General features: G+C 58.0%; 1 protein-coding gene across 1 annotated transcript; it reads left to right on the top strand.

The window, feature by feature from the left end:
- The first annotated feature begins 43 nt into the window (after window positions 1–43).
- LOC125641277 (ADP-ribosylation factor-like protein 3) lies at window positions 44–13430 on the top strand. Its single transcript, XM_048860978.2, has 7 exons — window positions 44–299; window positions 1061–1180; window positions 8398–8541; window positions 8634–8750; window positions 9024–9074; window positions 11199–11384; window positions 11538–13430. Exons 2-7 carry the CDS (start codon window positions 1163–1165, stop codon window positions 11583–11585), a joined length of 564 nt encoding a protein of 187 aa, XP_048716935.1. The 5' UTR covers window positions 44–299; window positions 1061–1162; the 3' UTR covers window positions 11586–13430.
- Window positions 13431–14650: the final 1220 nt, after the last annotated feature.

The following is a 14650-nucleotide window of genomic DNA, read 5'->3' as shown; positions in this document are numbered from 1 at the left end:
GGTTTGCAGAGGAGCCTCCCTCCCTGTAGCACAGCCCCCCCCCCCCCCCCGCGAGGCCAGCCCCCCGCCCCAGGGCCGCACGCCCCGTGGCCCAGCTCTGAACCCCAGCACCGCCGCTCCCGCAGCAGACAGGGCCTGGGCGCTCAGAGGTGGCAGCTGGCCCTGGCCGAGGCCCCTGCAATCGAGGAAAGGAGAGCCACAAACGCAGGACAAAGCCACGGGGCTCACGGGAACATCCTGCTGACGGGCATAGGGTCAACTCAAGTGATGAGAACCTGGAAAGACCAGATCCCTCTAAGGTACGGCAATGTCAGAGCCCCTCACCGCAGCGTCTGAGCCCCTCACAGCAAGTACCGCGTCCCCCTCGCCCCTGTTGCTCCCCTGGGCAGCAGGGCTGGGCCCTCGCCCCCGTCGCTCCGCCGACACCCCGGCCAGCAGGGCGTGGGTGCTCAGGACCATAACCTCCTGGCTTCTCTCGGAGTCTGCTGACCAGCTCAGTCTGGGCCCAGGATGGACAGCTCGTCCAGAGGCTGCACCACTTCACCGGGACTGTCACTGCGTTCTGCTGTGTAGCACCTGTGCACACCTCCAGCATGTCCTCCAGCCCCACTGCCTTCCAGGGCTCTGGCGCCGTACCCAGTGCACCTGCTCCCTGCTGGCATGGGCCCTGCCTGGGGGCTGCTGCTCTCACCTCTGTCCCATAGGGCGTGGCAGATGGGCTTGGGTGACCTGCCTGGAAGGCTGGTCCGGGCAGCCAAGGCCCCTTGATGCTGGGGGGAGTTCACCTGCCGTGGGTCTGGGCTGGCTCCTCCCCTCAACTGGAACACAGTGGTATCACCGGGGGGCTCTGAGCCTCACGGACCCTGCAAGGGTGGGAAAGGGGCTTTGCCCCAGGCTGTTCTCCTTCCCCTGTGGCTCAGGGCTGGGCCGGTGGGAGCGGCTGGCAGGCTGGGCGACAGCTGGCTGGGGGATTTTCCTAGGGAGGTATTTAATGCTGTGGGTAAATGGAGGAACAGCAGCTAATTCAGGAGCTTTAATCCTCTTGACCGTGCTGGCGAAGGGACGTGTGTCAGGCACGCAGCCGCGGGACGGGACCTGGCTCCGAGCCCAGAGAAGCACCCAGTGCCCTGCACCCTACAGAGGATGTAGAGTCTCCTAGACCATGGGTGAAGTACAGAAGGTAAGTGGGGCCGGCTCCCAGGTAGGTCACTGTGGGGCTGCCTCACAGGAGGGTGGGTGCTCAGTGTGACTGTTCCAGCATTGGGACCTGGGAACCCCAAACCCTCCCCGCTGAGATGACAGAGCCGGTGCCTGGTACTCCCAAGAGCGGGACCTGTCAGTGTGTGTGGGATGGGGGGCACTGGAAAGCTGCACCAATTTAATCTCTCCAGAGCGAAGCAGCAGCTGGAGGGCAGGGCCTAGGCAAAAGGGGGCAGAGCCTGGCTCACAGTCAGCAAGGGGGACAGGGCTGGGATCAGCAAAGTGGTGGGAGGCCAGGAACTGGGATGGCCCTGGGGCACCAGGATGGAGTCAAAATACACCATGGGGCCAGAGGCTGAGAGCTGGGATGGGGCCAGGTGGCTGGGGGCCTGAATCAGGCTGGGATTAGCCCAGGGCTCTCATGGGGCCTGGCTTGAATTGCAGATGAAAAACCTGCTGAGCAGCAGTCCCAAGGGATGGGGGCAGCAGCCCTTGGCTTGGTCCCATGAGGTTCTGGGGCCAGCCCCAATTCTCTCCACGATTCCCTACAAGCCTCCCCGCCTCCATTACTGCCACGCTTCTGTGCCAGCTATGGACTGGCTCCAGAGCGTCACTCTTAGCACAACACAGCCGCTGTGCTACTCATGAGACCCTCTAACGTGCCGCCCCGTCTGCCCGAGGGCGGCTTGAGAAAGGTGCCTTACAGCTGAACAGTAAGGGACAGTACCCCTCCCCCTTTCAGTGCTACATTTCTACCGTGTCCAGGATTTATAGTGGCACGCTGTCTCTGAAGTGCTGTATGGATCACTCTATTAAGTATCCAGGTGGCATACTGGCTTTCTAATTACGTGACCTGAATGTGTAACAACTTGGTCCTCTGCCTATCCGTTAGTTTCACCGACTGGCTGTAGCAGGTTTGGAATCTCTGAGTCTTCTTGTTCTGCGCCCACCATTAGTAGAGTTTGCTCCATTGATGGCTCTTTCCAAGGAACAAACTGTAGATGTTGATGGTTTCTGTTGAACTCTCCCCAGTCAGTCTGGATCACATGTGGTCTGGGCGATGAATTCTTTTTCTTTACAGGAGCTGGAGTTGTCAGGTTTTTTTCCTTCATCAAGTTTGCCACGAACATGGTCCCCAGGTGCTAGACCCGGCAGTTCTCTGAGTGATGTCTGTTGCAAAGCTGTTCATAAGCTCTTTAGCCTTTTGATCCAGTTGGGCTGCTCTCTTCATGTATGGCCATGCTGGAGATTGTTCCAACTTTGGAAAGGAACCTGTCGCTCTGAGTTGTCTTCCCATCAGGAGTTGTGTGGGGCTATCTCCAGGAGCTGCTATTGGTGTTGATCTGTACCTCAGAAGAGCAAGGAATGGATCTTCCTCCTGCGGGATTTTCTTGGCTGCCTGTTCAGCTCTCTCAGCCTCTCCATTTGCTTGTGAGTAATGTGGGCTGCTAGGAATGAGAGCAAAGTTGTGTTTTCTACAGAATGACTGAAATTCTGCAGCAGTCAGATAGGGTCTGTCGTCCATCACTAGATGCTCTGGAGTATGGAAATGAGCAAAAGTGCACTTCAGTTTCTCGATAACACTGCAACATGTTATGTCTTTCAAGTATGTTATTTCTGTACACCTGGAAAAACTGTCAATGACAATAAGATAATGCTGTCCTCTGAACTGGCATAAATCTGCAGCTAGTCTCTTCCAAGATCTGTCTGGCAGGGGCGTTGTTGAAGATTCTTCGTGTTGTGTTCGGCAGTGTTCACATGCTCTACTCTATTCTTTATGCCCTTGCTGATACCTGGCACCGACACCGACTGGATGGCCCGTTCATGGCATTTAGTTAGTCCTTTCTGTCCTTCCTGGGTGAGGCTTAGGATTTCTCCTCCCCTTTTGTTGGAATTACAGTGCAGTTGCTTTTAACCATGAGTCCATTTGACTCACTTTAACTGTCTATGTGTTACGAAGCGTGGGGGAGTCAGGGCCCTGTACCCTTGTTTCCTGCAATTCACATTCACCGTGACTCTCAGCCAGCCAGTAGAACAGCAAGTTTATTAGAGACAACAGGAACACAGTCCAACCCAGAGCTTGCAGGCACAAACAGGACCCCTTAGTCAGATCCTTCTGTGGGGTAGGGAGATTAGACCCCCGCTCTGGGTCCTCTTCCCTAACCCATTCCAAACTGAAAGAAAAACCCTTCAGCGTCTCACCCAGAATCCCCCCAGCTCCTCCTCCAGCCTTTGTTCAGTTTCCCGGGCAAAGGTGTCACCTGGCCCTAACCCCCTCCTGGCTCAGGTTACAGGCTCTCAGGTCTCCCATCCCCAGTGAAACTCCCCTGCCACATTCCCAGGTCAACACTCCCCGTTCCCTGCTGCATCACATCTCTCCCCCCTTCGAGACTGAACTGAGTGGGGTCACTGTGACCAGTGACCTGGAGAAGTTCAGGGCCCCCTCTCCGGGACAATGCATCCACTATCAGGTTGGCACTTCCCTTCATGTGGACCACGTCCATGTCATAATCCTGCAGGAGCAGGCTCCACCTCAGGAGTTTGGCGTTGGCTCCTTTCATCTGGTGCAGCCAGATCAGGGGAGAGTGGTCGGTGTACACGGTGAAGTGTCGCCCGAAGAGATATGGCTCTAGTTTCTTAAGGGCACATACCATGGCCAGGCACTCCGTCTCGATGGCTGCGTAGTTCTGCTCTCCGGGTAGCAACTTCTTGCTCAGGTACACGATGGGTGTCTCTCCCCCTTTTCATCCTCCTACATTAACACTGCCCCCAGCCCCATGTCTGAGGCATCGGTGAACACCATAAAGGGCTTGTCAAAGTCTGGGTTTGCCAGAACCGGGCCCCTGACCAGAGCCTCCTTCAGCACCTGACCAGAGCCTCTGGGGCTCTGAGTTCCTGACCCTGCCTTTTGGCCTCAAGGGAGCGCCAGCCACCTTCCAGCGCTTGGTGGATCAGCTACTGAGGGGGATGGAGAGTTTTGCCGTGGTGTACATTGATGACATCTGTGTCTTTAGCCAGACCTGGGAGGATCATGTGTCCCAGGTTAGACAAGTGCTGGACTGACTCCAGGGGGCCTGGCTGACTGTAAAAGCAGAGAAGTGCAAGGTGGGGATGGCTCAGTGCCGTCTTGGGTCCACCCTCACTCACTGCAGCCGGAGGCTTGCTGATCCTCAGCCTGGCCAGCTCCAGCTTATGCTGCCGCTGCTTTTCCTGTTCTGCTTGCTCCTTCAGCTCATGCTGATGCTGCCTTTCGCGGTCCTGTTGCTCCTTCTCTTGATCTTCCAACTCTCTCAGTCTCATCTCCCTCTCCCATTCCAGCCGCCTCAGCTCCAGGGATGGGGAGCTCCACCGGGAGGATCCCCAGCTGGCTGCTGGGGTCAGGGTGCCCTCGGTATTCACTGGGCTCCTCTCAGCCCCTACCCTAGGCATAGGCACATTGAGTCTCGGGATGCTCTCGGCAGCCGTCTGACCCCTCCCAGCCGGGTCAGGCACCGGGACCTACACTGCCTCTGCTGGGCTGCTTCCCTCAAAGACAGGGATCGGTGCATCCAAGTGATCCTTTTCTTCCAGCTGGGCAATCAGCTGCTCTTTGGTGAGCCTCCCAGTGTGCAGCCCCCTCTGCCTGCTCAGCTCCACCAAATCGCTCTTAAGGCATTTAGCATACATCTTCCTGCTGGCCACTCGCAGGCCTGTGTGCTCTCACCCCTAGTGTCCCAGCCCTTCTCCAGGTCACCACCTCTCTCCCCGGGTCAAGCCGCAGACTCCTCCGCCCCCGAGACTGCTTGCCGCAGTTCCCAGGGGGACACCGTTATTGCGACAGTCCTCGCTGGTCACACAGTCCCAGGGGTTAAGCGTAGCTCTTCCACCCCCCGAAACTGCTCCTCTCTGAATCTTCAGCATGCCTGGTCCCCATCAATCCCTTTTCATTTTACTGCTCCCCAGTCATGTACTGCAGGAAGCGCCATCCATGAGGTGCAGTACATCCCACCGCTACCACCAGTTGTTAAGAAGTGTGGGGGAGTCAGGGTCCTGTATCCCCGCTTCCTCTGCGATTCACATTCACTGTGATCTCTCAGCCAGCCAGTAGAACAGAAGGTTTATTAGAGAAGACAGGAATACAATCCAACCCAGAGCTTGTAGGCATGAATGGGACCCCTTAGTCCGGTCCTTCTGGGGGATAGAGAGCTTAGTCCCCATGCTCTAGGCTCTCCCCTCTTCCCTAGCCCACTCCAAACAAAGAAAACCCTCCAGTGTCCCAACCAGCCTCCCCGCAGCTCCTCCTCCAGCCTTTGTCCAGTTTTCCAGGCAAAGGTGTCACCTGGCCCCAACCCCCCTCCTGGCTCATGTTACAGGCTCTCAGGTCTCCCATCCCCTATAAAAAATCCCCAGCCACGTTCCCAGGTCAACACTCCCCCCTCCCTGCTGTGTCACACCATGTACCACAAAGTAGTGTCTTGTAATGTCCTTTAGATACTTGGGCCAGCCGGTCCTAAGGGAGCGTAGAGCTGCCTGAAGTTGCATGTCTGCTGAGGTTGGTTTTCTGTAGCAGGTCTAGCCTCTTTTGTGACGCTGGTCTTTGTGTGCGCACAGCATCCACATAGGCCTTTACAGCATCTGTGAGCTCGGGTGGTTCATGCAATGCTGGCTCTCTCACAGAGTGTCTGCAACCAACCGATTTTTCCCAGGAACATACTCCGCAATCGGGTTACATTGTATTAACCTTAGCAAGAGATGCTGGCATCTCCGCAGTGCTTGATCCAGGTCTTTTCCGTTGAGGAGGGTAAGACAGAGTTCACTCACGACTGCAGCGCCTCCTGCTGGCTGTCCTGGGGATTAGCTCTGCTAGCCGGTGGATCCTTTTCTGGTGGTGTCTCACTGCTGTCACTCCCGCCCCAGGACTCATGTCACTCCCAGGAGCGTGCACCTTCTTCGTGACCCAGCTCTCTGGACGTGTCGTGCTCTGATCTCCCCGCTTCTGGGGGCCTGCAGTCTGCTGACGTCCAGCCACTTCCCTCAGTGGCTATCACAGACAATTTTCTGGCCACTTCTTCAGTGGCAATCAGCGGGGGGGACCTGGGCCCACCTACTATTCTGAGTCCCAGCCCAGGGACCCTGTAAATGGCAGCCACGTGCTGCATCCCCTCAACCTCTCAGTACCTTTCCCTGGGCCATTTCCCCATGGCCCCCAGCACCCTCTTTGCCCTTCCCTCAGGGCATCAGCCTGCAAATTCCCACAGCCAACCCAGAGCTGTTTTTAGCTCCCCCTGGTCACTGCTAGTAGCACTGCTCTGTCCAGGGTCCTGGCTCTCCTTCCTCTGCTAGGAGCCTGGCCTGACCTTCCCTCCTCAAGCTCCAGGCAGCTATGGAAGCTGCTCTGCCCTGCAGCTCTTCTTCTGTGGGCCTGCCAGGCCCTGATTGGCTGCTCCTCACAGCCCCTCTATAATTGGCTGCCTCCTGCGTAGACTCCCTAGGGCTCTATTAACCCCTTTTGGGCCAGTGTGGGGCAGTCACCCCATCACAGAGGGCTACAAGTGGTTTATGGTCTGTTATCAATGTAAGAGAATACAATCCACATAGATCTCTGTAAAGTTCTCACATGCTTGCCAGCCACTCCTTTTCAATCTGTGCCGATCATTTTTCCACTTCTGTGAATGTGCAAGGGCAAAATGCAGCTGACTTCTACTCAGAGCCACGTTGTTTGCGACAATTCACCACCTAGGCCAGAGCTCCTTGTGTTTCCACTGGTCCCCATTGTGGGTTTATTCCCATAGAACTTGAGAGCTAGAGCTATTGAGGTAATTTATTTTACCCTTTGAAGACAATTTCTTGATTTGGCCCCATAGCCAAGATGTGTTGGACTTCAATAGTTTATTCAGTGGTTTTGTCACTGCAGAAAGGTCGTGTGGGTACCAAACAAGGTAATTCACCAGCACCAGCAGGCGTCTCAGTTCTGGTACATTCAATTCTCAAATTACTTTTCTTTCTCAGGTCTAGGACTGATTCCATCTTTGTTTATTGTCTCAGTTTGGGGTAGTCAGAAAACAAACTTCTCCTTGTTTAGCTTTAGTCCAGACTAAATGATTAGCCTTGGGACCTCAACAGTTTTGGTGTGTTCTTCCCTCAAAGACCCATATATCAGAATATTGTCTATGCAAATGACAACTCCATTTGTGTTCATTAACAGTTCTGCCATCTTTCTTTGGAAAATTTCAGGCACACTGGTAATCCCAAAGGTAATATTGGAAAGCAAAATCTACCAAAGGGTGTGATAAATGTAGTCAGTTTAACACTTTCTTTGGCTACTGGAATTTGCCAGAGTCTCCTTGAGGCACCCAGCTTGGAGAATCCTGTACTTCCTTTCACTTTGGGGAGGAAATCAGCCAGTGCTGGGAGGACATATTTTTTTCCCTTACAACTGCTTCACAGAGTCTTAAGATCCACACCGATTCGTATTTTCCTATTTTTCTTTATAGCCAGTACCATTGGGGCACACCGTGCTGTTGGCTCAGAGATTTTTCTCGGTTATGCCAATCCATTTAATTCTGTTTAACTCAGTTTCCACTCTATGAAGTAACTGGATTGGAATCCTGAGAGGGGTATGTATGCTCTATGGTGCAGCATTGTGTTTTAGGATTATCTGTACTGGATCTCCTTTCAAAAGTCCAATATCATGAAATATCCCATCAAGTTCTTCCACCTTTCTCACTAGGCCATCCTGGCTGCCATGCTGCGGCTGAGGAGGCTGTTGGTCTGTGGTCCTTTCATCACATACACACTGAGTGCTCAAGCTTGTGTCTTTGAAAGCTATTTCTGTGGTGAACTGGCCCACACAGCTCACAGTACCTCCAGGGCTAGTCAGAGTGGGTTGGGTGACTTCAGCTCTGAGAGGGGTTGAAGGTGATCATAAATCACTTCTGAGATGGCGGATGTCAGCTCTTCAGTCAATTTTCAAGTCCAATTGTCTTGCCATAAATATTCAGTTTCACTCTCCAGACAGGTTCTATGTCATCACGTGTGATAGATCCCAGAAACAATGGCTCTTGGTTGTCTGATATCAGTCAACTCCCTGACTGCACCCCCAGCATGTCTTCTGAACCAGCTCAGACCCACCCAGCCAAGGATTCTGCAGCACCCGAGGCATACCTGGGGGGCTCTGGGATGCAGCCCCATCCACACAGGGTCCCCTTGTCCTTGCAGGGGCTGCTCGCTGTCATCCAAAAGCTCAAGGGCTCTGTGGAGCAGGAACTGCGGATCGTCCTGCTGGGGCTGGACAATGCCGGAAAAACCACACTGCTGAAGTGCTTGGCATCGGAGGAGGTCAGCACCATCACCCCCACGCAGGTAGGTGCAGAACCCCGGACCCAGCGCACAGTGGATGAGGTGGGCTCTCCTTCCCTGACTGGACTTACAGCCTGGTTTGCTTCCCTGTGCAGGGGTTCAACATAAAAAGTGTGCACTCGCATGGCTTCAGGCTGACCGTCTGGGACATCGGTGGGCAGCGTGCCATCCGCCCCTACTGGAAGAAGTACCTGGGCCACACAGACATACTGGTGAGCATGGGGCCCAGCCCCCAGGTAGGCAGGGCTGGCCCAAGGGGTGAGCGAGCCCCACGGCCCCATTCACAAGGCAGTGTTGGATGCTGGACCGGCTGGGGTCTAATACTGGGGTTCCACAGCAAGAGCCGTTGCCCCACCTGCAAAGGGAGAACTGGGGGGCGCCCACCTGAGGTGCCTGGGGGACACGGTGCCCATAAAGGTGGGACTGGCAGGGTGCCAGGGGAGCAAGAAGTGAACAGATGACTTTCCCTTTTGTTCCTGTGGCAGATTTACGTCATTGACAGCGCTGACAAGAAACGCTTTGAGGAGACCGGGCAGGTACGATGTGGCTGTGCCCCCGATCAAATTTCAGGGGCCTCCCTGAAAATACACTGACTTGTGGGCAGATTGCTCTCTTGACAGTGCATGTGCTGGGGCAGGTCACAGGTGTGCATGCTTCTGGGGGTCTTTGGGACCAAGCCGTAGCCATGTGCTGGAGCAGCTGCTTTGCCCAGTATAACAGTGTGTACTGGCCATTTAAGACTTTTCTGGGGAGAGGGCAGTGGCGAGCTGGAGCCGGTTCGCACAACCAGTTGTTAAATTTTGAAGCCGGTTTAGAACTGGTTGTTAAAGGGGTGGCCAAACTCCGGCCCATGGGCCACATCCAGCCTGCAGGACTGTCCTGTCCAGCCTGCCTGAGCTCCTGGCTGGGGAGGATCCCCTGGCTGAGAATCCCTATTTAATTTTCACTCACCTGGCGGCGCTCCAGGTCTTCAGCAGCACTTCGGCAGCAGGCCCTTACTTGCTCCAGGTCTTCGGCGGCAGGTACTCCAGTGCCGCCGAAGACCTGGAGTGAGTGAAAGACCCGCCGCCGAAAAGACCCAGAGCGACTGAAGGAACCGGTTCTTCAGATTTTGGCAGCTTATCACTGGGAGAGGGAGGTATATCTATGGGGTGCAGAGAGAACCAGGGTTGTTCACTACTCATTTCTGAGAATAAGCTGGGCTGGACCCCCATGCCTGCTGAACCTCCCCCAATCCCCCACAGAGGGATTGCTGGAAAATGTATCTGAGTGGTAGCCGTGTTAGTCTGTATCAGCAAAAAGAATGAGGAGTACTTGTGGCACCTTAGAGATTCACAAATTTATTTGTCAAGTCTCTAAGGTGCCACAAGTATTCCTTGTTATTTTTGCTGGGAAATGTAGTTCCCTGGCAGCCAGTTGTATCCTGAGTTGAAGGAAGGCATGGCAGGCAGCAAAGGGGCTCGTGGTGAGGAATGTTTCCTCCCCAGCTCATGAGCCCCATGATACTGATGGGACCTGAGGTCACAGAGTCCAGGACAGAGCCAGGACCTTAACCCACATCCCAGGCCATAGTCAGAGACCAGGGTCAAGGCTACCCACTGTCATGGAATCCCCAGGCGATGCTGTGGAAATGCTCCCTGCGAAGCCAGTCAGGACTCTGGGGCAGTCTCCTTTCTGCGAGCAGCCTGTCTTCAGGACACAAAGCTCACACAGCTTCCACCTTCCTGGGTCTGACCTCGGAGCATTCAGCATCCTTTGCCCCTCCGTGCGCTTCCCACAGCGAGTCCACTCAGGCAGGGCTCCTGGGGAAGCCAGAGGGTCCTGCACCCCAACTTCGCAGTCAGACGTGACTCTCAGCCAGCCAGTAAAACAGAGGTTTATTAGATGACAGAAACATGGTCTAAAACAGAGCTTGCAGGTGCAGAGAACGGGACCCCTCAGTTGGGTCCATTTTGGGGTCAGTGAGCCAGACAACGTCTGCACTTCACTCCATGTCCCAGCCAGCCCCAAACTGAAAACTCCCTCCAGCCCCTCCTCCTCTGGGCTTTGTTCCTTTCCCGGGCCAGGAGGGCACCGGATTCCTTTGTTCTCCAACCCTTTAGCTCTTACCTTGCAGGGGGGAAGGGCCCAGGCCATCAGTGGCCAGGAAACAGGGTGTCAGCCATTCTCTGTGGCCAAAGACCCCTACACACACCTGCCCTCTAGGGCTCTGCAATGATCATACACCCTTACCCCACCCCCTAGATACTTAAGAACTGCCTAGGGGAAACTGAGGCACCCCCACACTATTCAGAGGAAACATTAAGAACAGTCCCACTTCGTCACACCCACCGGTTACACATGCTGGGCTTTCCCTTTGGAAGGGGACTGATGTCAGGAAGGGCTGTGCCAATTCCAGTCAGCCTCAGGGAGGGTGAAACTCCCTGCCCTTAGGGGTTTGGCCTCTGGCCCCCAGAATCCTGCTGGGTTGACAGTGTCCCTGGGATCCTTGCAGAGAAAGTGCCAGCTCAGTGACACTTGGTGAGGGATGTCCCCACAACTCATTATCCAGATCCCACATGTGTGACAAGGTGGGTGCAAGCCCCTAGAATGAGGCTTGGGCAGCAGAGCCCGGCAGCTGTCTGCGCTCAGGGCCGATGGCTCGCTCTGTCTCTCGGCAGGAGCTGGCGGAGCTGATTGAGGACGAGAGTCTCACGGGGGTCCCTTTGCTGGTGTTTGCCAACAAGCAGGATCTGGCAAGTGCAGCACCAGCTGCAGAGATCGCAGAGGGACTGAACCTACCTACGTACCGGGACCGCCAATGGCAAATCCAGGCCTGCTCAGCCCTGTCTGGGGAAGGAGTCCAGGTATTGGGGTGAGGGCCAGAGGAAATCCCAGGGTTGGGGAGGTCAGCGAAGAAGCCTAGGGCCCAGTGATGTGGCAAAGAGACTCCCACAAGGAATCAAGCCAGGGGACGCTGAGAGGGGCCAGTGCTCACACGAGTCTCTTGTTTTTAATAGGATGGGATGAACTGGATTTGCAGCCAGATCACAAGCCGGAAGAAGTGACTGAATCAAATTGCAGTTCGCACAGCCATGCTCACCAGCTCCCAGAGATTCCCAGTAGTAGGCCCTCTCTGTGCCCCTAGCCCCAGGCTGCTGAGCTCAAAGGGCCTTTCCTGGCCAAGCTCTCATTGCTCATCAGCTTCTCTGCAATGCCTCATCCTCCTGGGTTTCGTTTGGTCACTGGTGTATCTGCAGTTCCTGAATTGTGGAGGGCACTGGCAAGCCTCTAGATCAGCGTTTTTCAAAGTTCCGGTTGCGACCCAGCACTGGGTCGCTCTGGCCAGCACTGCCAACTGTGACATTAAAAGTCCTGTCGGCGGTGCTGCCCAGCAAGGCAGCCGTGTGTGTACCTGTTCCAACACCCCGGAAGCACCCCGGAAGCAGCCAGCAGGTCTGGCTTCTAGGCGGGGGGCCACGAGGCTCTGCGCGCTGCCCCCATCCTGACTCTGTACTCCCATTGGCCAGGAGCTGAGGCACTGCCTGCAGCAGAGAGCCATGCGGAGCCAGACCTGCTGCTGGCCACTTCAGGCACATCATGGTCCACGGATCTAGGACAGGTGGGAAGCTTGCCTCTGCACACACCCCGTGCCCCAATCCCCTGCCCCAGCCCTGATCCGCCCCCTGCACCCCAAACCCCTCATCCCCAGCCCCACCCCAGAGCCTGCACCCCCAGCCCAAAACCCTGACCCCCTCCTGCACCCCAATCCTCTGCCCCAGCCCTGAGCCCCTCTCACAGCCTAAACCCCTCATCTCCAGCTCCGTTGGATCACAGGCATCAACAATTTTCTTCAACTGGGTCGCCGGAAAAAAAGTTTGAAAACGACTGGTCTAGACCTGCAGTTCTCAAATTGTAGGTCGGGACCCCAAAGTGGGTCACAACCCTGTTTCCATGGGGTTGCCAGGGCTGGCATTAGGCTTGCTGGGGCCTGGGGCTGAAGTCAAAGCCTGAGCCCCACTGTCTGGGGCCAAAGCTGAAGCCCATGGTTCTCAGGCTTCAGCTTCATCCCTGGGCAGCAGGGCTCACATTACAGGTCCCCCTGCTCAGGGTTGATGTCCTTTGGCTGTAGGCCCCCTCCCCAAACCCACATAGGGCAGTAGGGCTTGGGTGGTCTCAAGCTTCAGTCCCCACTTTGGGATCATATAGTAATATTTGTTGTCAAAAGGGAGTCACGGTGCAGTGAAGTTTGAGAACCCCTGATCAAGACCTAAAGTCCAGCCGGGCTCTCCGTAGTGTGGTGTGCAATTGTTAGGAAGGCTGCAATTTTATGCATGTGTGCACAGCGCAACCTTACACATATAGTGCATGCAAAGTCACACAGGGCGCAGGAGGTCATTGTGTAGAGCGAGATGGCATCCTCCATGCATTTCTGGGGGGCGGCCGGAACCATCCCCTGGGTACAGACAGTCAGGAAGTCAGAGTCAGCACATAGCCACACAGACAGCACGCTACTGCAGTGGCTTAACCCACAGGCTACGTTACTTATCTGTACCCCTGCAGCATCCCGGCAAGCCGATCCCACAAGGCAACGCTGCCTCAGAGTAGTTACTGGGAACCGGCCGGTTCAGAGCAGCCCAAGGAGCTTCTGAAAGCCCGGACCCGAGGGGCTGCCTGAAGCCAGACAGTCCCACGCCGAGCCCACTGGCTCTGTACAGTGACATGACACCCGCCGGGCATGGGCGTGCGGGGGCTGCAGCCTGCACCGCAGTGAGAGGGGGCCGGGGAGACACTGCCCCCACCCATCCCCTGCCCCGGCCCCTCCCGCTGCCCCCACCCAGCCCCTGGTCCTGGCCCAGCCCCAGCCCCCACCCAGCCCCAGCCCCTCCCGCTGCCCCCACCCAGCCCCTGGCCCTACCCAACCCCTGCCCCTCCCGCTGCCCCCACCCAGCCCCTGGCCCTGGCCCTGGCCCTACCCAACCCCTGCCCCTCCCGCTGCCCCCACCCAGCCCCTGGCCCTGGCCCTACCCAACCCCTGCCCCTCCCGCTGCCCCCACCCAGCCCCTGGCCCTGGCCCTACCCAACCCCTGCCCCTCCCGCTGCCCCCACTCAGCCCCTGGCCCTGGCCCTGGCCCTACCCAACCCCTGCCCCTCCCGCTGCCCCCACTCAGCCCCTGCCCCTGGCCCTACCCAACCCCCGCCCCTCCCGCTGCCCCCACTCAGCCCCTGCCCCTGGCCCTACCCAACCCCTGCCCCTCCCGCTGCCCCCACTCAGCCCCTGCCCCTGGCCCTACCCAACCCCTGGCCCTCCCGCTGCCCCCACTCAGCCCCTGCCCCTGGCCCTACCCAACCCCTGCCCCTCCCGCTGCCCCCACTCAGCCCCTGCCCCTGGCCCTACCCAACCCCTGCCCCTCCCGCTGCCCCCACCCAGCCCCTGGCCCTGGCCCTACCCAACCCCTGCCCCTCCCGCTGCCCCCACTCAGCCCCTGCCCCTGGCCCTACCCAACCCCCGCCCCTCCCGCTGCCCCCACCCAGCCCCTGGCCCTGGCCCTGGCCCTACCCAACCCCTGCCCCTCCCGCTGCCCCCACTCAGCCCCTGGCCCTGGCCCTACCCAACCCCTGCCCCTCCCGCTGCCCCCACCCAGCCCCTGGCCCTGGCCCTACCCAACCCCTGCCCCTCCCGCTGCCCCCACCCAGCCCCTGGCCCTGGCCCTACCCAACCCCTGCCCCTCCCGCTGCCCCCACCCAGCCCCCGCCCAACCCCAGCCCCGCCCGCTGCCCCCACCCAGCCCCGGCCCCGGCCCCGGCCCCGGCCCCGGCCCCTCCCGCTGCCCCCACCCAGCCCCGGCCCCGGCCCCTCCCGCTGCCCCCACCCAGCCCCGGCCCCGGCCCCGGCCCCGGCCCCTCCCGCTGCCCCCACCCAGCCCCGGCCCCGGCCCCGGCCCCGGCCCTCCCGCTGCCGGGGGGCGCTTGCAGCTCCGCGGGGCCGGCCAGGCGGCGCCCAGAGCCCACGCGGGTCGCCCCCGGGCCAGGGCTGGGTCCGCGGCCGACACCCCCCAGCTCCGCGCGGGCCGGGCCGGGCTGCCCCGGGCTCCCGCCGGCCCGCGGCCCGGGCTCTCTCGGCACCGCCAAT

Source organism: Caretta caretta, chromosome 8, assembly GCF_965140235.1.
Source record: "Caretta caretta isolate rCarCar2 chromosome 8, rCarCar1.hap1, whole genome shotgun sequence".
NCBI classification, from domain to species: Eukaryota; Metazoa; Chordata; order Testudines; family Cheloniidae; genus Caretta; species Caretta caretta.
Note: the sequence above shows the minus strand (reverse complement) of the source record. Positions and strands in the feature narration are given on the sequence as shown.

Coding starts and splice junctions, on each gene's coding strand:
- LOC125641277 (XM_048860978.2), top strand. Junction 8,751..9,023: donor TGGGCCACACAGACATACTG/GTGAGCATGGGG, acceptor TTCCTGTGGCAG/ATTTACGTCATTGACAGCGC. Junction 9,075..11,198: donor GCTTTGAGGAGACCGGGCAG/GTACGATGTGGC, acceptor GTCTCTCGGCAG/GAGCTGGCGGAGCTGATTGA.